This window comes from Squalius cephalus, assembly GCF_949319135.1.
Source record: "Squalius cephalus genome assembly, chromosome: 16".
Taxonomy (NCBI): domain Eukaryota; kingdom Metazoa; phylum Chordata; class Actinopteri; order Cypriniformes; family Leuciscidae; genus Squalius; species Squalius cephalus.
In genome coordinates this window covers 25,998,753-26,021,553 of record NC_137137.1, presented here as the reverse complement: position 1 = coordinate 26,021,553, position 22,801 = coordinate 25,998,753, and the positions used below count along the sequence as shown (strand labels likewise).

At 38.4% G+C, this 22,801-nt stretch overlaps 1 protein-coding gene across 2 annotated transcripts in view; it reads left to right on the top strand.

Moving 5' to 3' along the window:
• The window catches only part of ywhabb (tyrosine 3-monooxygenase/tryptophan 5-monooxygenase activation protein, beta polypeptide b), a 38,097-nt gene extending 17,419 nt beyond the window's left edge, over nt 1-20,678 (top strand). For both annotated transcript variants that reach the window (XM_079897534.1, XM_079897535.1), the window contains exons 4-6: nt 19,381-19,544; nt 19,876-19,971; nt 20,051-20,678. In XM_079897534.1, coding sequence (XP_079753660.1) covers nt 19,381-19,544; nt 19,876-19,971; nt 20,051-20,101 — 311 coding nt within the window. In that variant the 3' untranslated portion in view covers nt 20,102-20,678. The remainder of the gene's footprint in view (nt 1-19,380; nt 19,545-19,875; nt 19,972-20,050) is intronic.
• The last annotated feature ends 2,123 nt before the right edge of the window (nt 20,679-22,801 follow it).

Sequence of the window (22,801 nt, the reverse complement as noted above, 5' to 3'; positions counted from 1 at the left end):
TTGAACGAACAGTGAACTATAATAATCTGAATCTGATTATTAAAACACAGCACAAGGTCTTGTAAAACTTTTTTATAAATAATAATTTAGTTTTTTTTTTTATTGCCTATTAGGCTACAACAGAATTAGTTACATTTAATGAAAGCAAAAGTTTAATATGTAAAATTACATTTTAAACGAGAACAATCTTAGAACAGAAAAATAGAATAAAAAGTTAAAAATAGAGATGACAACAATAGTCTATTTCATACTGTAGACATCGGTGGGCAACAGAAAAATCATAGGCCTATCTCGCAGTCAGTGAAAATAAATTGGGTGCAATGATGCTGATTATTTTTACTATTCTATTGAGGAATGTGACAAATGAAGAGCACTTTTCTCTCGTGTACGCGGACACACTGACTGATGGACAACCGAACTTCTGGGCTTTCTAGTAAATTCGTGGTCGAGTAGTATAATTTAGGTTTCAATCATTTAGATGACACTGGTTCAAATCCCGAACAAACATACTGTAATTATTATTTTATTTTTTTATTAATGCAGAGATTTGTCTAGTAGGGCTGGGTTTCGATTCAAATTTCAAGAATCGATTCGATTCCGATTCTCAAGATCTTGAATCGATTATCATTATTCGATTCGATCCGATCCGATTCGATCCGATCCGATCTTCGAGATTTAGATAATGGTTTTTGAAAAAAGCATTTTTTTCCAGCTGTTACCTGAATTACAGGACTGTAACGTTAGTTATGCAACATATTGATACTATTATTATAGACATTCAACTGCAAATTAATGGAGTATTGGTGGTTGTAAAGAACAATCCCCCTTCCAGAGTGTTGATACAACTGCTTTCACAAACTTGCACTAGACGACCGAGGACGCAGAGGTAGGCTATATCAGCAGCAGTAGACCGATTATTTAGACGCGAACCTGATGTAGGCCTATTATTAAAAATGACATTAAGAATTTTCCATAAAGCTGCTACAGTTCAGATGCAAATGCACCTTTATTTTTTATTTTAATGATCAACATTTAGAACACATTTGTTCTAAGCCAGTGCAAATGTAAACAGATTGTTGGTTACTGGCTTCACAGTAAACAGACAACGAGATGCGCGGATGGGCTATTATTTCAACCGCATCACAAAACTCATCCGTCCGCACCAACGTTTTTGACCAATTTTCAAAACAGCACCCGCCCGCCATCCGCTTAATGTATGCATATATTTTTTATTTGATTGGTTAACCGCCCGCCACCCATCCGAAAATATAATTTTTCGTCACGTCATCCGCCCGATTCACGGTTTATCCGCGGAGTCCGCGGCTGTAAACGCCAACCGCGCATCTCTATCAGAATGTAAATAAAATTTGAACTTACAAAACCTTTGCTTTTGTCATGCTCGTTCTCTGCATTGCTTCTGAACCCGAAATGGTGCCAGATCGCAGCTTTGAGCGTTTCTGGAGTTTTCAAAGCAACCGCTTGCTTAACGTTACTGACGTTGTTTTAATGTCCTTCCACATCGCGCGCATGCGTGAATTCAATGACGCGGAAAGTTAAAGTTCACGGGGAAAATCGATCCTCTGAGTTACGGATCGATCTTTAGAAATTAATATGAAAATCGATTCAGAATCGGTGAAACGATTTTTTCAACACAGCCCTATTGTCTAGTCTCTAAAACTGTTACACCATATACATTTTATTGCTTGTATTTATAAAATAAAATGACCATGCATTTCCATTTTACACTAAGGTTTTTACACTAAGCAAGGTGCGATTTGACAGGGTGGGATGGGGATTCCCATTTGGTCTAAATATCCTTGCTTCTGCTGAATTATTTGTACCATGACGAGTAGGGTTGGGTATTGGTTAGGTTTTATCCGATACCAGTACCTACTCGGTATTTTTCAAACGGTTCCGGTGCTTAAACGGTTCTTGAAACGGTACTTAAGAAAACTAAACCGCACACACTTTATCAAAAAAATAATACCTCTGTGTGTGTGTGTGTGTGTGTGTGTGTGTGTGTGTGTGTGTGTGTGTGTGATTTTCTGAAAAAGATTTTCTGATTTCTGATTAAATGAAAAATTGTGCCCTTTAAAAAGCTACTGATGTAGCACAAAACACTTGAGTTAAGATCAAAATTTTGTCTTCTCATATTATGACTTTTACAAAACAGAGAAATATCTGACACTGAGCAGAAATATTTAACACACAGTATAGCCATATAAATATACTTGATATTGATATACTTCATACTTGATATTCAAGATTTGCAGTTGGCATTAAAATGCTAGACTTATCCGAAGAGGAACACTGGCAGCTGAACTTGAACTTTAGTCAAGCGTGTCAGAGGTTTTGGGTTCTAATCCGCATTCGTAGTTTTTCATTTATTTATTTTTTTATTTATTTTTTTAAACCGATTATGCTCATCAGTGGTTGTATATCAAGCAGGGACACTTTGTGTCCATTATATTTTGAGATTTCACCAGAACGAATAGATATGAGGCGCCGTCTAGGGCTTAAATTAAACTTCATTCACGCACATATGAAACCCTAGGTAGTCACACATACATGTATACTACTGAATGCTCAAACTAATACATATGAAATGCACAACTTCTAAAGTCGCTCACGCACACACACGCAAACTCTACACACACGAGACGCGCGGAACTCTCCGCGCACATACTCATCTGAGACGCGAGCACACACACACACACACACACACACACACACAAACTCTCCGCGCACATACTCATCTGAGACGCGAGCACACACACACACACACACACACACACACACTCATCTGAGACGCGAGCACGCACACACAAACTCTCCGCGCACATAATCATATAGACGGCGCCTCATAAATAGATCGATCTCCGCAACGTATTGAAGCGCGCGTCCGAGTGAAGCCAAGTGTGTGCGCGAGCCAAGAGAAAACACTGTATCCGCGCCACTGATCGCAGCGGCAACGAGCACTTTGATCACTTGATTTAAAAAACACATTTCAGCGCTAGATCTCTTATTTAACAAACGAACTAAATGAATGCTCTGCTGGTTAACTGGAGATGTTTTATTATTGGATCATTCGTGCCGCGAGATGTTTTATAGGGGGCGGTAAAAAAACGTCAGGCACCGAAATCAGGCACCGAAAGTTTCGTTCTTATTCGGTCTGGTTACTACCGTTTACGTCGGAACCGGTTCCCTATTGGAACCGAGTTTCGGTACCCAACCCTAATGACGAGTGGCACTACGCATTGTTCTAAAATCTGGGTTTATTCTGGCATGTTGAATTAGCGTTCGACAGACGCAGCGTCACTTTCATTTGGATTTATTTTTCTCATAACCGCTAAAAGAACTTAATATACTCTACCATTTTTTGTTCTTACATATAAGAGTATATCATTCAAAACTGTAAACTTTTAGTCATGTACACTCACAATAGGCTAACAACAAAACGTTTTCTGTGGTCTCTGTCTCCGGGAACTGTGCGTCACAAGAATGAACCGAAAGCCACTTGCCTCAGCTCAGTCAGAATAAGAAATATGTCAAAAGCTTTAAATGTCTAAATATTTAATAAATGTTATCTGATTTTGTAATCCATATGAAACCGAGAGGTACAGAGGATTTATCATGTGTATGAGCGCGTCCCAATGAGGAAAGGACAAGGTAAGAGTGAAAATCTCACTCTAATTAAATGTAAAATCAGATAATTTATTTGTCGAAATGTTGCGATATTGTTTCATTTAATTGTGTTGCAGGCCTCTGCTCAGGAGACCGATCTGACAGATTAACAAAACAGTAATACCAATATTCATAATGAGATTTAGTATGAATTTATTTCATATGTACTGTGAAAGTGTGTATTTCAAAAGACACTTGCTTCTTAAAACCATTGTGAAACACAATTCACTCTTTTACCTACATAGGAGTGGATTTATGATGGATACACAGAGACTCATTGGCTTTCTATGCTCTCTTCAGTGCCTGGTCACGTGACTGGCAAGCACGCCAAACGCGATCACAGAGTGAGCATCAAAGATACACTTAATGCTACCTATTAACTCATTAACTTGAGTAAACAAACTTTTTATGATCCAAAAACTATTAATACAACACTAGTTAGATATAATGACCACTGGAGCATACTTGTATAATTTTCCTCATATTATAGTGAGCATATATCAAGACCAACTAAAACAATTTTAACACTTTACATTCACCATACATGGTAATAGTGCAATCGCTGTCGTATAGTTAAAGGTGCCGTAGAATGGATTATTTTATTATTTTATAATGTTTCCTGGGGTGCCCTTATAATGTTAGTATGTTTTTTAGATCAAAATTTGTTATAATTTAGAAATAAAAGGCATATTTCCTAGCCTGATTTCATTCCCTGGATTGAACACTCTGTTTGAAGGGGCGTGTCTGCTGTGAGACTTCAGTGTTGTTGCCCACTGCTGTGATTGGCTGACATGCTTGCATATGAAATATCTGGCATTACATGTAGAGCTATCTGGAAAACTTTTACTATTACAGCTTTTATACGTTTTTACTATTACAGCTATCGGGATTAACGAATCATGAGAAGTTTAAGTATTTAGATCTATTCCAGCATTGAGCAGATGACAGCCTGTTGATCGCGTGAATGAAGATCTTATCACTGCAACGCGATCTACTGATGCATAAACAGTGTTGAACGACTTTGAGAGAAAGATTATCTGTCTGAACTTGAACAATTAACACATCAGAAATTCACATAACCCACTGGTTCTCCAGAGGCTTGGATGAAGGAACTAAAAAAATACTTTTGTGTTCATTTGTACATCCAAACACTGAGCAACTGCCATGCTTCGTTCGCTCATTTGCAAGCCACGATGTCTCTCGAGGAAAAAACAATATCGCGCTGGATCTAGATAACAGTGTAAATTATTGTTAATAAAATCACTACTCACCGCTTGCGGGAATATAACGTTAGTTGAAATTGCCCCCTTCGTCCGTTTGAGACGCCAAGAGAAGCCTGGCTGCTTGATATATGTTCCAGGTTAGAAAAACAGTCCGTGGTGAAACGGGCAGAGCAACTAACAACTTCGAATTAAACTGTAGCGGTATCAGATTATAGATAGATCTGCCATTTTCCCTATGATCCTCCTCCTGCTTGTTTCTTCACCTGCAGAACTTCTGATGATTCGGCTGCGCAGTTCCGCCTGGCACTGAGCATGGGCTGGCATATGCACATTTTTAGAGGCGTACATATTAATGATCCCAACTGTTGCGTCACAGTTGGTGTTATGTGGAGATTCGCCTGTTTTTCAGGGGTGTTTTTCAAAAACGAGATTTAAATAAGAAAGGGAAAACTATGGTGTTTGAGACTCACTGTATGTCATGTCCATGTACTGAACTCTTGTTATTTAACTATGCCAAGATAAATTCAATTTCACATTCTAGGGCACCTTTAAAGGTTCCTCTTTTGAATGTCCATGTTTTTTTTACCTGTAAAACAGGATAAAATGTGAAGAACGAGAAGGTCGCGTCTGCTCTTTCACAGCTCCTCTGCAGATATGAGGGAGCATGTGCAGTTCACTGTTCCGTTCACGACTCTCCAACTAAAATATCAAAATAAGAGTAATTTTTTTTCTGTCCATTTAAATGTAAATATACATTTGTTAATTTGCACATCAACACTGCATAAGAAAATAATGCAATCATTTTACTCATAACAATATACTAGGGCTGTCAAACGATTAATCATGATTAATCGCATCCAAAATAAAAGTTTGTTTTTACATAATACATGTGTGTGTACGGTGTATAATTATTTTCTATATATAAATACACACACATGCATGTATATATTTAAGAAATATTTGCATGTATATACTGTGTATATATATTTATATTATATATAATTTATATTATATATAAATATTTTATATATAAATAACACATTTTCTTAAATATATATATGCATGTGTGTGTATTTATATATAGAAAATAATTATACACCGTACACACACATGTATTATGTAAAAACAAACTTTTATTTCGGATGCGATTAATCGCGATTAATCGTTTGACAGCCCTACAATATACATATTCAAAGAAGCAAAGAAAAAAACAATTGTATACATACTTTATCACACTCTCCCTGACAAAATAAGAAAAGCTACAGTGGTCAACCTCTTACCTCCCATATGTGCAATCAACACAGGCACAGTGAAAATGTAAGGTATGTATGTGTGAGGAGTGTATGAATTGGGATAACCAATTTGTGGTAAGTAACTATTTATACCCCAGACAGGTATATGTGTGATCAGATAAGCTGTCACTGCATTAAGTGTTGGCTATGGCTGTAGCACAGGCTGACTTAAAGCAAACATAACGACCAGGATATATTCAAATCCTCCACGGCTCGACTCCAGGTGCATGTAGTCAATGCAGACCAGCTCTATAGCTGAGTGTGTTGTGATGTTACCCATGAGCGCTCGTACATGTACAGTCGGTTTCTTCTGTTTTATACACGGGCACTTTCTGGTCACACATTCTTTCATTTCAGCTTTCATGTATGGCCAGTATGTCAGGGGGTGGTTGTTGGTGTACACTGAAGTGTGGGGCGTAGAACAGGTAGTCTCCGAACTTCTCGCACACTGCCCACTTCAATGCCAGGAACTCAAGTTTACCACTGTGTAATCTGTAGTTCCTCTCCGTCATTGTCAATGTTCTGGATCCGTACCCTGTTACTCTCAACCTCCCGTCTTGTTGCTGGTATAGGATGGCAGCAGTTCGTACAAGGGTGTTGCTGTCCTGGAAAAGTCTTGAATGAAGGCACTGTAGTAGCTGAGGAACCCAAGTAACCACCTCACATCACCTACTGTCTGGGGAGTCCTGATTGTTAAGGACCAAATAGCCTCCAGGTCCTTAGAATCTGTCCACATTCCTTCTGCTGACACTAGCCGTCCTACGTACCTGACTTCACTCTGGAACATTTCACACTTTTCAGGTTTCAGATTTACACCTTGATACTGGAGGGCCCTCAACACTCTACAGATACTCTCAACATGCTCCTCAAAGGACCTCACATAGCATAAGACATCATCTAAATACGGAATGCAGCACTCATCCCTGAGCGTGTCAGACATTTCTTCCATACTGCGTTGGAAGGCAGCAGGTGCATTGGACAACCCAAAGGGGATTTGGACCCACTCATAAAGCCCCCAGGGTGCAATGAATGCTGTCATGTGTCTGAAACTCTTACATCTTTTGAACAACCTCTCGTTGGCCCTCTTCCAGGTTGAATGCCACAATGATGCTTTCACCTCATCCTCTCGAGTGGTCGCAGCTTGGATCATTGTCTGCCTTGGCTCACTTGTTTTACCAGGCTCCACTAGTATCCTCTCAATCCGCTGTAATGTTCCAATCATTGTGCCACGTGGCAGGGTCACATCACCCACTGTGCTATTTCCGATGGGTATGGAAACACAAGGGTCACTTTGGGGTTGTAATCCTAAGAGCCCCTCTCCAATGTCCAAGAATCTTAAATGGTAACTATTTTCATGAGGCTCAAATAAGACCACCGAGTCAGACTGTGCCATCTTCAAAGGGTTTCTGCACTTCATGTCAAGTCAAGTCAGCTTCATTCATATAGCGCTTTTAACAATAAAGCAAGCTTTACAGTGATAATAGGAAATTATAGTAACAGATTGTTTTGGCTTTACAGCAACTCTAGGATAAAGTTACTGTCCAGCTAAAGTTAGTTTTGATTGACTCACTTCCGTTGTGAAGATCATTAGTTATTAACTTAGGGGCCGCTAACACAACACCATTCTAACAGAAAACCCTCAACACGCTCTGGCCGCGAATCCGCACAAAACAGAACAACGCACTCCCGGAAATAGGTTTCAAGGTGCAAATGATTATCAGTTATCTCTGTGCAAACCTACACAACCTCTGCGCAAACACTGACGTCACAAACATGCACATCACTTGTTCAGTCCATAGGTATGCGCGTTTGAATATATATATATATATATATATATATGTATATGTATATGTATATATATATATATGTGTGTGTGTGTGTGTATGTATGTATGTATGTGTGCAGGCGTGTAGTCCTTCTTTAAAAAGTCCTTCTTTAAAAAGTCCTTTACAGAACCTTCATCAGATCTGGATACAGCCTGGATCCGGCAGACTGCAGTAAACCTTGGGATAAACAGAGACTAATATTAGCGTAGACGCCATCCTTATGATGTAACAAGTACATCAGGATTTATGGGAAGTGTTCCCGGTTCCGACTGACCTAAATTATGCTGCCTAACATTGAATTATATAAGTCTATAATGTGTTGTGTATACTAGGCCAAAGATATGTGTTTTAGTCTAGATTTGAACTGACAGTGTGTCTGCTTCCCGGACAATGTTAGGAAGACTGTTCCAAAGTTTTGGTGCTAAATAGGAAAAGGATCTACCGCCAGCAGTTGCTTTTGATATTCTAGATATTATCAACTGGCCGGAATTTTGAGATCGCAATAGACGTGAAGGACTGTAATGTGTTAAGAGTTCGCTCAAGTACTGGGGAGCTAAACCATTTAGTGCTTTAAGTAATCAGCAATATTTTAAAATCTATACGATGTTTAATAGGGAGCCAATGCAGTGTCGACAGAACCGGGCAAATATGGTCATACTTCCTGGTTCTGTTAAGAACTATAACTGCTGCATTTTGGACCAGCTGTAGTTTATTTACTAAGTATACAGGGAAACCACCCATAATAGCATTACAATAATCTTGCCTTGATGTCATGAATACATGAACTAATTGTTCCACATTTGTCATTGAGAGCATATGACGTAATTTAGATATATTTTAAAGATGGAAAAATGCGGTTTTACAGATACTAGACACGTGACTTTCAAATGAAAGATTGGTATCAAAGAGCACACCTAGGTTCCTAACTGACGACGAAGACTCGACAGAGCAGCCATCAAGTTTTAGACAGTATTCTAGGTTATTGCTTGTGGAAGTTTTTTGTCCAGTAGATAGAATCTCTGTTTTTTCAGAATTAAGTAGTTGGAAATTACTAGTCATCTAGTTTTTTATATCAGTTATGCATTCCGTTAATTTTGTGAATTGGTAAGTTTCATCAGGGCGTGAAGATTTTTTTCTTCACCCTAGTTACCTGTCCTGCTCGGATAACTACTCCTCTTGGACCAACCTTCAAGTGCCCATCTCTGTCATCATCTTCAGCAGCTTGGATCACCTTGACTAAAGTTTGTGCCATTTTGCAAGGGATTATCAATGGCTCCGGCTAGTAGTGAGGTAAGTGTTGGCATCAACTGTTTAGACTTCCCTCGAATCAGTTCTTCATCTAAGTTGAAACCTGGGAGTGGTCTCTCAATTGGCATCTTACTTACCAGGAATGGGACTTTAATAGATAGACTTAGGTCCTCATTTCCTAGCAGGTGATTGCCCAGTCGTCAAATCGGATAAGATTTCCATTTACAGCGTAGACTTCCAGATCATTTTGACACCCAAGAAGCTCCCGAAGCGGCCTCACCTCAACACTTTGCAGATATTTCTCTTTCCACTCATGGTTCACCATGCTTACTTGGGCACCTGTGTCGAGTAATGCTCTTACGGTTAAGCCATTCAAGTTGCAATGGGTCAGTGCCTTGCTTCCGATCAGTTTGATGTTGTCATTTTTGGACTTACAGGGGCCCAGAACACTTGCTTCCTTGACTCCTGGACCTCACCTCGTTTATAGTATTGTTTATTTTTGTCTTCTGTGCCTGTGTTCTTGTCCTAGCACTTCTCTCTCCCTAGGCCTGGCTGGCTTTGGGGGGAGCAGGTTATGTTATGTGATTTTTGTAACCTGGCAGGTTGCCCCTTTGCAGTGGTCGGTTCCCGTTTCCCTGTCGCTGAGGTCGTTGTAGGCACCCCACTGCCTGGTCTCCATCCTCACCAGAGATGAAACGGTGTGTAGTCATGTCGCCCTTCGTCTGCACACTGTGGACAGCAACGCCAGTGGCTCACCCGGCGAGAGGATGGTTGGCAGGAGGAGCATTGGCAGCCACCCTCAGTTCGTACTGTTATTGAGTGTTGTATAGCATCTACCATGCTGGTTAGAGTATCAATCCTTGCAGTAAGAAGTTTAATCTGGTCATTCTGACCTTTTTGTGCAGCAGACCCTTTTGTAGCACTCACATCTCTGTCAGTTTCATCGGTAACTTGGGCATTATTAGCCATGGATGGTCTTGCTCTGGTTGGTGGGCCCAGTCAGCGCAGCCTCTCATTCTCGTCACTTATGATTTTCATAACGTGCCTGAGGATAGCATCGTCAGTTACATCGCTATCAGCTAGCAAGGGTTTTAGCTTGCTGCAAATATCTTTACACCAGTGGCTTAGACCCTGGTAAACAGTGTGTAAGAACACATCCTGTGTAGCTGCACTATATGTCTGAATCAGCTTGTTTCGCCGCAAAGAGTATTTTTTTTGTTGCAACCCCATGACTCGGTAAAAGAACTGCTTAGGGGTTTTGTGTTTACTCTGCTTGGTGCACATCAGTTCTTGGAACAGCTCTGTGCTATTTCGGTCCCCCAAGTGTGATTGTAAGAACCCCTTTAGCTCAGCTACAGTCATGTCATCTTTGTTCATCAGCTTATCTTTAAAACTGCCTGGTTTGATAAATTGCAGCACACCTTTTATTTAGGTTTATTATTATATTTATTATTTATATATTATTTAACTTTTATTTATATATATATATACCAATATTCATAAACAATGAGATTTATCGTGTACACAGATTTAAAAGTAAAAAAAAAAAAAAAAAACTTTTTTTTTAAAGAATGGTTTACTATATATGTGGCAGATGTAAAAGTAACTAACTTTATATAGCTTTAAGATAATTTTTTTTTTTTTATCAAGTGGCACTTTGGAGCTCCAAGTGGCCATTTTTCAAGACACTAGTCAGAGAAAAACCTTGCAAGAACTTCAAAGCGCTCATTGCAAAGTATTTGTCCTTCGTGTCAGTATGTCATAAATTGAACGAGGCATCAGTTTACTGTCGGAGATTTGTCACTCGCGACCACATTCAGTGTAGACAGAATCGCTGTTTATAATAAGTTTTATTGCTTTTAGTCGTGCTGCTCGTGTCTGGTCAAAGTCCCATTCAAGGAAAGTGTTCTCTCGCCACCCATATTTGCAACGCCTCTGGGCAGCTATTTCGAGCATCCAAGACCAAGTTCTATTTATTTGAATGGGGGAATCCTGAAATCTCAAAAACTGCTTTCCGAGTTCACAATTAAAAAATAACGTATTTCAAATCGGCAACAAAATCTGACATGAACTGTCCCATAAATGTTTCTTATGCTCAAATAGCGTTAAAAAAGCTTTGCAGTTCTAATTTTTTTTAAAAAGTCTTTTAACGGCAGCTGCAGTGGCGCTATAACTTTACCAATCAATGCATGGCTCTTTTACTTTAGAAGGTGGGACTATTCCGTCATATTGCCCGTTGCGGTTTCTCCCATTCATAAGTAATAGGAGTGAATCTTCTTCCTATCTCTATAGTCTTTGGACAAGGTATGCTTTTTTTTTTTTTTTTTTTTACTTACTTATATTAATTCTGAAAGTTGGAAAATAAAGCTACATTTGTCTTCTTTAAAATTATACCGCAAAGGGTTTAGGAAATACAAGCATTTGAGTTCAAGCATGTCATTTTCCTGCTTTGGGCTTAAAGGGGTTTTGTGCTTGAAGGGGTTAAGTGTCGAGTCAAGTCACCTTTATTTATATAGCGCTTTTTACAATACAGATTGTATCAAAGCAGCTTCACATTGATAACATGAAAATAATACAACAAAGTTTGTTTCTAGAAGAAAATTGCATCATCGTCCACCCTAAATAAGGCAGATCAATAATATTGTTGAATATTAAACAATATTTTAGTGTCTTTGTGAATAGAAAATGGATAAGCTACTACAGAGAAACATGTCAGCAATGTTGATGCACTTTTTTTTGTGACCAAAAATGATGCTGATTTGCAATATGTAACATTTGTTCAGCTGAAATATAGAGAGGCGGATTGTTGTCGAAGAACTTAACTATGATTGGTTTAATTTATCACCTGAGAATACAATCCCCTGAACATCATGAAGAGTTCAGTTACCCAAATTTAATTCAAGATAATTAGGGCCCAAGCCCTGAAAGGGCGAAGGCCCTATTGTTTTCGTAAGGATTTTTAGGGCCCAAGCCCTGAAAGGGCGAAGGAATCCTTTTCGTAAGGATTATTATTATTTTTTTCTTGTTCTTTTTTTTTTTATTTTTTTTTTTTTTTGCCTTTTTGCCACTTTTGGGGCCCTTAACATGCTCAAACTCTTGAAACTTTGCACACAGGTCAGAACCCGCGGCCATCAGGGCCGGACTGAAGCTGGTACCCGGGCGTGGCAGGGGGGCTCGACAGCGCCCCCTGGAATGGGGTCCGAAATCTTGGTCCATATATCAATCACGCTTGCATGTAATAATATGAAACTCAGTACACATATAGATCTCATCAGGCCGAACAACTTTCGTGCTCTAAGTTTTACAAAAGCCCAACAGGAAGTCGGTTATTATACGTTGTTTGGAAAACGCATACAATGGAATGTGAAATACTCCTCCTAGGGAATTCATCCGATCGCCGCCAAACTCGGTGTGAATGAAGTCAAGACATTGAGGATGAATTCTTGCGAACAGATTTTTGATATCTCGAACGGTTTGGCCGTGGCGAGGAAACGAATTTATGGCGAATAATGGGACACAGGAAGTGTGTTATAACTTCTGCATACATTATCTGATCTTGCTGAAACTTCAGCAGTGTATTCGTTGTAAGAGGCCGATCACATGGATGTGACCTTTGTGAGTCAAAGTTATAGCGCCACCAACTGGCAACAGGAAGTGTCACTTTCAAAATGCTTTGAAATCACTTTCTTATTTTTACCCGATTTGCTTCAAACTTTGTGTATAATGTAGACACACAGCAGATGTAGAACTGTGAAAGGATTATTGATATCTTAAAATACTGTTGCCGTGGCAACGCATCAAACTTTAATGTTCTTTTCGGATGCGTTTGAGACTCTTAGCATGCTTGAAATTGGATGAAACTCGACAGACACATAACACTTATTAGCCAGTAGACATGTGAAAAGTTTCAGAAACGGGCGTGGCAGGGGGGCTCAACAGCGCCCCCTTGAACGGGGTCTGAAAACTTGTTCCATATATCAAACACGCTTGCATGAATTAATATGAAACTCGGTACACATATAGATCTCATCGGGCCAAACAACTATCCCTCTTTCAAGTTTTACGCCAGCCCAACAGGAAGTCGGCTATTATGGGTTGTTTGGAAAACGCTTGCTGTGGAATGTGAAATACTCCTCCTAGAAAATTCACTGTGTCCCCTCCAAACTCGGTGTGCATGTAGTCAAGACTGAGGATGCTAAATTGCGGACGGATTTTTGATATCTCGAACGGTTTGGCCGTGGCGAGGAATCGAATTTATGGCGAGAAAAGAGAAACACGAAGTGGAATAAATTCTGCATACATTGACTGATCTTGATGAAACTTCAGCAGTGTGTTCGTGGTAAGAGGCCGATCAGATGGATGTAACTATTGTGAGTCAAAGTTATAGCGCCACCAACTGGCAGCAGGAAGTGTGTCACTTTCAACATGCTTTTGACAAAAGTGGGGGGGGGTTAGTTTTAACTACAGTAAAAAAAAATAGTATGTATATTGTTCTCATCAAGCCGGACAACTTTCTAATTTACATTCATTAGCTCCAGCCATCAGGAAGTCAGATATTTTGGTCTGAATGTGGATTTTTTTGCAAAATCAGCCTCTGAATTTTTAGCCACTCCTCTTAAACTATTTATTTTATTCCCACCAAACTTTTTCAACATGATGAAAATACATTAAATATGCTAAATTGTGAATGGATAATAAATATCTCAAACGGTTTTGCTATAGTGAGGGACTAAAGTAATGCACAAAAAGGAAACTAAAAGCCTCATCTTCTAAAAATGTAATTAAAAAACATTTATTTCTATATAAAAGTATACAAATATCACAACTAAACCCATTTTATTCTTTTTTTTTTTTTCAATTTAATAAATATTTATAAGTTTAAAAATAGTAATTGTACTATTTAGTCCCATAAAAGTCAAGTCATACATAGGGCTATACTGCCCTCTTGTGTTCAAAATCAGGTAGGCCTATTGTATCTATATAAAAATATACTAGGTATGTGACGGTGAGAATATTTTACCACCGGTTAATCGACCTGTGACACCGCTGGGGGCTTTTGAATCGCCAACTTAAAAACGAAAGTAAAATATGTTCGTCCGCACTGACATTGATAGTGGTTGAGCGAGCGTTTCAAATGAATTCCTATGGAAGTAGGAATTAACTGAAAAACGTTCACTCTGTTCTGCTCGTTCATCGCCGTGGACGCACACCGTTATGAATGCCCGTGCAGCCATGAGCATTTTAGTTTCATTTTAAAATTAGCGCCTTTCGGGGGTGGATTGCTTGAAATTATTTTACAAAAGCACAATGTTGTGTTTTATTGCGACTGTACACAAATATAAGTTAACACTTTGCAGTTTGAATGTCGTCCTGTATAATGGAGTATGTTTTTATGTGTCCACTGTTCAATCGCGCCCACGCCACACACACACACACCCACCCACACACACACGGTTTACTATCTTTGTGGGGACTCTCCATAGATTTAATGATTTTTATACTGTACAAACTGTATATTTTATCTCCTTACACTAACCCTACCCCTAAACCTACCCATCACAGAAAACTTTCTGCATTTTTACATTTCCAAAAAAACTCATTCTGTATGAAGCTTGTTTACCCATGGGGACCTCTATTTAGGTCCCCACTGTGATACGAGTCCCCATGAGTCTGTGTGCATTCAGGTTAAAGTCCCGACCGGGACAGAAAAACATGAACACACACACACACACACACACACACACACACACACACACACACACACACACACACACACACACACACACACACACACACACACACACACACACTCCAGCATTGCAATCTTGACATTGCAGCCTGTTCATTATAGACTTAATAAAATATAATAATAAAATGGTCAACCTAACATATAAAGATTACACTGATCTAAATAGTCAGTAGTACAATTCGTACATTCACAGTAAGCACCGCTCCACTGTGAATTTTCCAAGCACATTTTTGCGCATGTGAAGAGGATAATTTTTCCCTTCGATATTGGAACGTGAGTGAAGTACAAAGCATATAATAAACAATAGCTTAGCATCCAAAAAAAGGTAATTATATATATATATATTAAAAATAGGGGAAAAAGAATATATATATATATTTTTTTTAAGTGACAAGACAAAGAATATTACTTGTCTGATATATATATATATAAATATAAATAAATATAGCGATGGAGGGCCCAAGCCGGTGACACCGCCACCCCGGTGCCTTTAGTGTAACTAAAGGCACCAGGGTGGCGGTGCCACCGGCTGGAACCCGTGGCCATCAGGGCCGGACTGAAGCTGGTACCCGGGCGTGGCAGGGGGGCTCGACAGCGCCCCCTGGAATGGGGTCCGAAATCTTGGTCCATATATCGAACACACTTGCATGTAATAATATGAAACCATAATATGAAACACGCTTGCATGTAATATGAAATGTTTTTTTTTTTTTAAGTGACAAGACAAAGAATATTACTTGTCTGATATATATATATATATATATATATATATATATAAATATAGTTGCTAAGATAAGAATAATAATATATATATATATATATTTATATTTATATATATATATATATAAATATAAATAAATATAGCTGCGAGCAGCGATGGAGGGCCCAAGCCGGTGACACCGCCACCCCGGTCAGAACCCGTGGCCATCAGGGCCGGACTGAAGCTGGTACCCGGGCGTGGCAGGGGGGCTCGACAGCGCCCCCTGGAATGGGGTCCGAAATCTTGGTCCATATATCAAACACTCTTGCATGTAATAATATGAAACTCAGTACACATATAGATCTCATCAGGCCGAACAACTTTCGTGCTCTAAGTTTTACAAAAGCCCAACAGGAAGTCGGTTATTATACGTTGTTTGGAAAACGCATACAATGGAATGTGAAATACTCCTCCTAGGGAATTCATCCGATCGCCGCCAAACTCGGTGTGAATGAAGTCAAGACATTGAGGATGAATTCTTGCGAACAGATTTTTGATATCTCGAACGGTTTGGCCGTGGCGAGGAAACGAATTTATGGTGAATAATGGGACACAGGAAGTGTGTTATAACTTCTGCATATATTATCTGATCTTGATGAAACTTCAGCAGTGTGTTCGTTGTAAGAGGCCGATCACATGGATGTGACCTTTGTGAGTCAAAGTTATAGCGCCACCAACTGGCAACAGGAAGTGTCACTTTCAAAATGCTTTGAAATCACTCTTATTTTTACCCGATTTGCTTAACTTTGTGTATAATGTAGACACACGGCAGATGTAGACCTGTGAAAGGATTATTGATATCTTAGATACTGTTGCCGTGGCAACGCATCAAACTTTAATATTCTTTTCGGATGCTTTTGAGACTCTTCACATGCTTGAAAATGCATGAAACTCGACAGACACATCACATTTATTATACAGTAGACATGTGCAAAGTTTCAGAAACGGGCGTGGTGGAATGGCTCAGTAGCGCCACCTTTAGTCAAAAATGGGGGCTTAGTTTTTCCTAGAATCACAAAACTTGGTAGGTGTATTGTTCTCATCAAGCAGGACACCTTTCTAATTTACAGTCATAACCTCAGACCCACAGGAAGTCAGATATTTTGGTTTGAATGTGGATTTTCTGGAGAATTTTCTCTCTCTCTCTGTGTGTCTGTGTGTGTGGGGGGGGGGGATTTATCTATTCCATTTAATCTTTGTTTTTCAAGGTTTCAGGGACTTTTGGGGCCCTTAACGTGCTCAAAAACTCTTGAAACTTTCCACACAGGTCAGAACCCACAGTCATCAGAGCCGGGCTGAAGCTGGTACCCGGGCGTGGCAGGGGGGCTCAACAGCGCCCCCTTGGACACGGTCTGAAAACTTGGTCCATATATCAAACACGCTTGCATGAATTAATATGAAACTCGGTACACATATAGATCTCATCGGGCCAAACAACTTCCGCACTCTAAGTTATTAGCTCTGCCCAACAGGAAGTCGGCTATTATGGGTTGTTTGAAAAACGCATGCTGTGGAATTTAATGTACTCATCCTAGAGAATTCATCCAATCGCCTCCAAACTCGGTCAGCATGAAGTCAAGACATTGAGGATGCTAAATTCCGGACGGATTTTTGATATCTCGAACGGTTTGGCCGTGGCGAGGAAACAATGGCGAGAAAAGAGAAACACAAAGTAATATAACTTCTGCATACGTTAACTGATCTTGATGAAACTTCAGCAGTGTGTTCGTGGTAAGAGGCCGATCAGATGGATGTAACTATTGTGAGTCAAAGTTATAGCGCCACCAACTGGCATATATATATATATATATATATATATATATATATATATATATATAAATATAAATATAAATATAAATATATATATATATATATATATATATATATATATATATATATATATATATATATATATATATATATATATACACAGTACCAGTCAAAAGTTTGGAAACACTACTATTTTTACAAAAAACAAAACAAAAAAAAACAAAAAAAAATCAGTAATATTATGAAATATTATTACAATTTAAAATAATGGTTCTCTTTTTTAATATACTTTAAAATGTAATTTATTTTTGTGATGCAAAGCTGAATTTTCATCAGCAAGTACTCCAGTCTTTGGTGTCTTATGATCCTTCAGAAATCATTCTAATATGATGATTTGATACTCAGTTATTATCAATGATGGAAACAGTTGTGCTGCTTAATATATTTTTTTGGAATACCTTTTTCAGGATTCATTGAGTAAAACGTTAACAGCATTTATTCATAAAAACAGCATTTATTCAAAATAAAAACATTTCTAACAATATAAATCGTTACCATCACCTTTTATCAATTTAACGCATTCTTGTTGAATTAAAGTACTAATTTCTTTAAAAAAAAAAGTTATTGTTCCCAAACTTTTGAACGGTAGTGTATATTGTTACAAAAGATTTCTATTCTAAATAAATAAAGTTCTTTTTAACTTTTTATTCATCAAATAATCCTGAAAAAAGTATCTCAGGTTATAAAAAAATATTAAGCAGCACAACTGTTTCCAACATTGATCATAAATCAGCATATTAGAATGATTTCTGAAGGATCATAAGACACCAAAGACTGGAGTACTTGCTGATGAAAATTCAGCTTTGCATCACAAAAATAAATTACATTTTAAAGTATATTAAAAAAGAGAACCATTATTTTAAATTGTATATATTTCATAATATTACTGTTTTTTTTTTTTTTTTTTTGTTGTTTTTTTTAACTGCAGGTTTGATGAGCATAAGAGACTTCTTTCAAAAGCATTAAAAATATTTAATATATTAAAAAAAAATTCCAAACTTTTGACTGGTACTGTATATATATATATATATATAGCTGCGAGCAGATGGAGGGCCCAAGCCGGTGACACCGCCACCCCGGTGGCTTTAGTGTAACTAAAGGCACCAGGGTGGCGGTGCCACCGGCTTGGGCCCGCAATCGCTGCTCGCAGCTATATTTCATTTTTGGTTTTTCAGCTAAATGTAAACTTAACTTTTGTTTTCTGCTAAATAAATCACTATTGTGTCTCTATTATTCATTTGACAGTATTACATTTTCATGTTATGATAATTGCTATAGCTGAAATTTAAAAATGTTTAAATGTGAAAATAAATAATTTGCTATTAAATTTAAGTATTTGGTGCTGTGATGAACACCATTGCGAATACAAAAATCCAAATGGCTGTTTAAAACATTTAAATACTGTTCAGAAACAGAATGTAGCACAGCTGCTTTGTTTATGGGGGTTACTGGGGTAAAAGCTGCATTTCTGCTGTTCCATAAGAGAGTGAACGTGCATTTTTATTCAGTTGCACCTCCACTCGATATGCTGGCCTCCCATCCATGTTCTAAAAATCTGAATAGTTCGTAAGGTCCACTATAGAGATCCGTACTAGTGCCCACAATAACAGTACAGTGCATGTTTATTATCGTGCTATATTGTATTACCTTATATCAGGAAATGTCTTCAATCTGTCTCTCTGTGTAACATTTATACTAAATTAATTATAAAGTATATTTGGCTTTTATGAATGTGATCAATACAAAATTATCTTTTTGTTCTTCTCAGCCACAGTTGAGAGCTCTCAGAAGGCTTACCAAGATGCTTTTGAGATAAGCAAGAAGGACATGCAGCCCACGCACCCCATACGGTTGGGTCTTGCCCTCAACTTTTCAGTTTTTTACTACGAGATCCTCAACTCTCCTGAGAATGCCTGTCACCTCGCCAAGACAGTTAGTATCGAAATGACTAGCAGCATAAGGGGCTGTTCACACAGGACAAGTTCTTCTTTAACAAAAGCTGGATTGTTTTCAACTTGCCAAACATTGAGACAAGGGACAGTTGCCAAAAACAGCCATGCATGTTTACATTTTGTTTTGATCTCAGATAAATGTAACAACTCATCCTGTGTTAACAGCCTCTAATCTATACACTTCATCACATAAATGTGTATTTTATTCCTTTTACTACATTGAATGATTTTTGAGCTGTATCCATTAGAAGCACCTGTATATTTCACTCATTCAGCCCAAATGAGAAATTTGAGGGTTTTTTTTATTACAGGCTTTTGATGAAGCTATTGCTGAGCTTGACACTTTAAATGAGGACTCCTACAAAGACAGCACATTGATCATGCAGCTTCTAAGGGACAACCTCACTGTGAGTCCTCCATCACACATACTGCACCAGTTATGTTTAAGTGCTTTATTAATTAATATATTGATTCTTATGCCTGCAGCTTTGGACGTCAGAAAACCAAGGTGACGAAGCAGGCGATAATGAGAACTAGGGGAGCTGCACTGATCTCCAAACACTCACACATCCATTTTAAATACACAAATGGCTTCCACCAACCCTTCACCTCATTCCACCCAAAACCACCCACCCCTCTCCATTCAGTTCCTAGCCCCTTCCCCTATACCTTCTGATTGATGATCAGCACCCACAGAAAGACGCTCAGCAAAGCCCCTTACAGACACCAGTGGCTGGGAGGGGGGTGGGTCACAGGGAGACATGCTGACATTATAGCAGGTCCAGTCATTTTGTTTGTGAATTTAATGTGTACTGATTATTTAACCCTGTCCATTATGTGTCTCTGAGTGTCTGTAAGTGACTATCGCTAACAGAGAGTAACTGAGTGGCTGTGTGAGTATGTGTGTTTGTATGTAGTGAGTGTAAGAGTGAGTGTATTGGGGATCAGGGGTTGTGAACTCTAATCGTCCTTCCTGATAATTCCCTTTGTTCCACTTTAGCTGGTTGTGCATTTTTTTTAATTTTTTTTTTACGGTCATATTTTTTAGTATAATTCATTGGTATTTACAGGTTTTATTGTATGGTTATTAAACTGGCAGTTTATTTTCACCAAATACTAATTCTGACTTATCTGCTTTCTTGTTTGAATCTGTTTCTGATTAAGCTGTATTTTTTTTACTTCATATTCTTAAACACAAGCCATTTCATTTTTTAACATTGATAAGAGGACACTATTGTATTTCATATTCAAAACTCATTACTACCATTTAAATAGTATGAGTAAAAACAGCTTTTAAGTTCTCTTGCAAACAAAAGCCCTATGTGTTAAATAGTTTCTGCTTCAACATTATACTCTTATAAAACCTGACAGTCAATATAAATCAACAGAAGTTAAATATTTAAACAGGTTTTAACATGAGGCTGGAATGGCATGTTTGAAAAAGTCCCATATTTTTTGCCACTAGGTGTGTGTGAGATTTCTATTTTGAAAGAAATTACTACTTTTATTCAACACAGATGCATTAAATTGGTCAAAAGGGACAGTTAAAGACATTTGTTACCAAAGATTTCTATTTTAAATAATTGTTTTAAACATTGATCATTATACTTTTTTTTTTTTTTTTTTTTTTTTTTTTTTTAAACATTAGAATGATTTCTTTGTTGTAAGGATGCTTAAAACTCAGCTTTGTCATTACAGGAATAAATTAAATCTTAAAATATACATAAATAGAAAACAGTAGTAAACAGAAAATAGTTATGTTAAATTGCTATATTTCACAATATTACTATATCAAAATATCACTATCAAGTAAATGCAGTCTTGGTGACCATACAAGACGACTTTCTTAAACATTTAAAAAAATCTTACTGACCCCAAATGGTAGAGTAAGCAAAAAAGGTGAATTCCAGTTTTATCAATTTTGTATAGTCAGGTCACCATTTATTTAGCGCTTTTAACAATATAGATTGTTTCAAACCAGCTTTACAGTGATAATAATGACAGTAACAGAGATTATTTTGGATTTACAGCAGCTCTAGAATAATGTTATTGTCCAGCTAAAGTTAGTTTTGATTGATTGATTTACTTCCGTTGCAAAGATCATTAGTTATTAACTTAGGGGCTGCTAACATGACACCGTTCTAACAGAAAACCCTCAATGCACTCCGGCCCGCTGATCTGCTCAAAATGATTTTTAAATGGTTTTAAAGTTCGGGAGGAGCATGTTCAGATAATTAACACAAGTGGAGGGCACTCAGCAATCAATGGTAAGAGGTATACATTCAGCAGTCTCACCTCAATCCATTGACAGTTCAGCAGCATCCCTTCTCCACACTTCTAGTCCTAACCACTTACATACGGGGTTCAGGCCGAACTCCAAGCTCGGAGCCCTCCCCCTGGATAGCACGCCAAATACACATTAAACTTTACCCCCTCTAATTGTATGGAAGTGTGAACTCATGAAACAGTGCCTGGTGGCTCGAGAACGCAAACCTTGAAATAGGTTCAAAGGTGCAAGCCTTGAACATGTGCGCAGGTGTGTAGTCCTTTACAAACCAACCCTCAACAAACTACTTGTCTGGTCTTAAAAATGTATAATTAGGGCCCAAGCCCTGAAAGGGCGAAGGCCCTATTGTTTTCGGTAGGATTATTTTTTTCTATTATTATTAGGGCCCAAGCCCTGAAAGGGCGAAGGCCCTATTGTTTTCGTAAGGATTATTTTTAGGGCCCAAGCCCTGAAAGGGCGGAGGCCCTATTGTTTTCGTAAGGATTATTTATTAGGGCCCAAGCCCTGAAAGGGTGAAGGCCCTATTGTTTTCGTAAGGATTATTTTTAGGGCCCAAGCCCTGAAAGGGCGGAGGCCCTATTGTTTTCGTAAGGATTATTATTAGGGCCCAAGCCCTGAAAGGGCGAAGGCCCTATTGTTTCCGGTAGGATTATTATTATTAGGGCCCAAGCCCTGAAAGGGCGAAGGCCCTATTGTTTTCGGTAGGATTATTTATAATTATTAGGGCCCAAGCCCTGAAAGGGCGAAGGCCCTATTGTTTTCGGTAGGATTATTATTATTATTAGGGCCCGAGCACCGATGGTGTGAGGACCCTCTTGGAATTGCTCTGTTTATTATTATTATTAGGGCCCAAGCCCTGAAAGGGCGAAGGCCCTATTGTTTTCGTTAGGATTATTATTATTATTATTATTATTAGGGCCCGAGCACCGATGGTGTGAGGACCCTCTTGG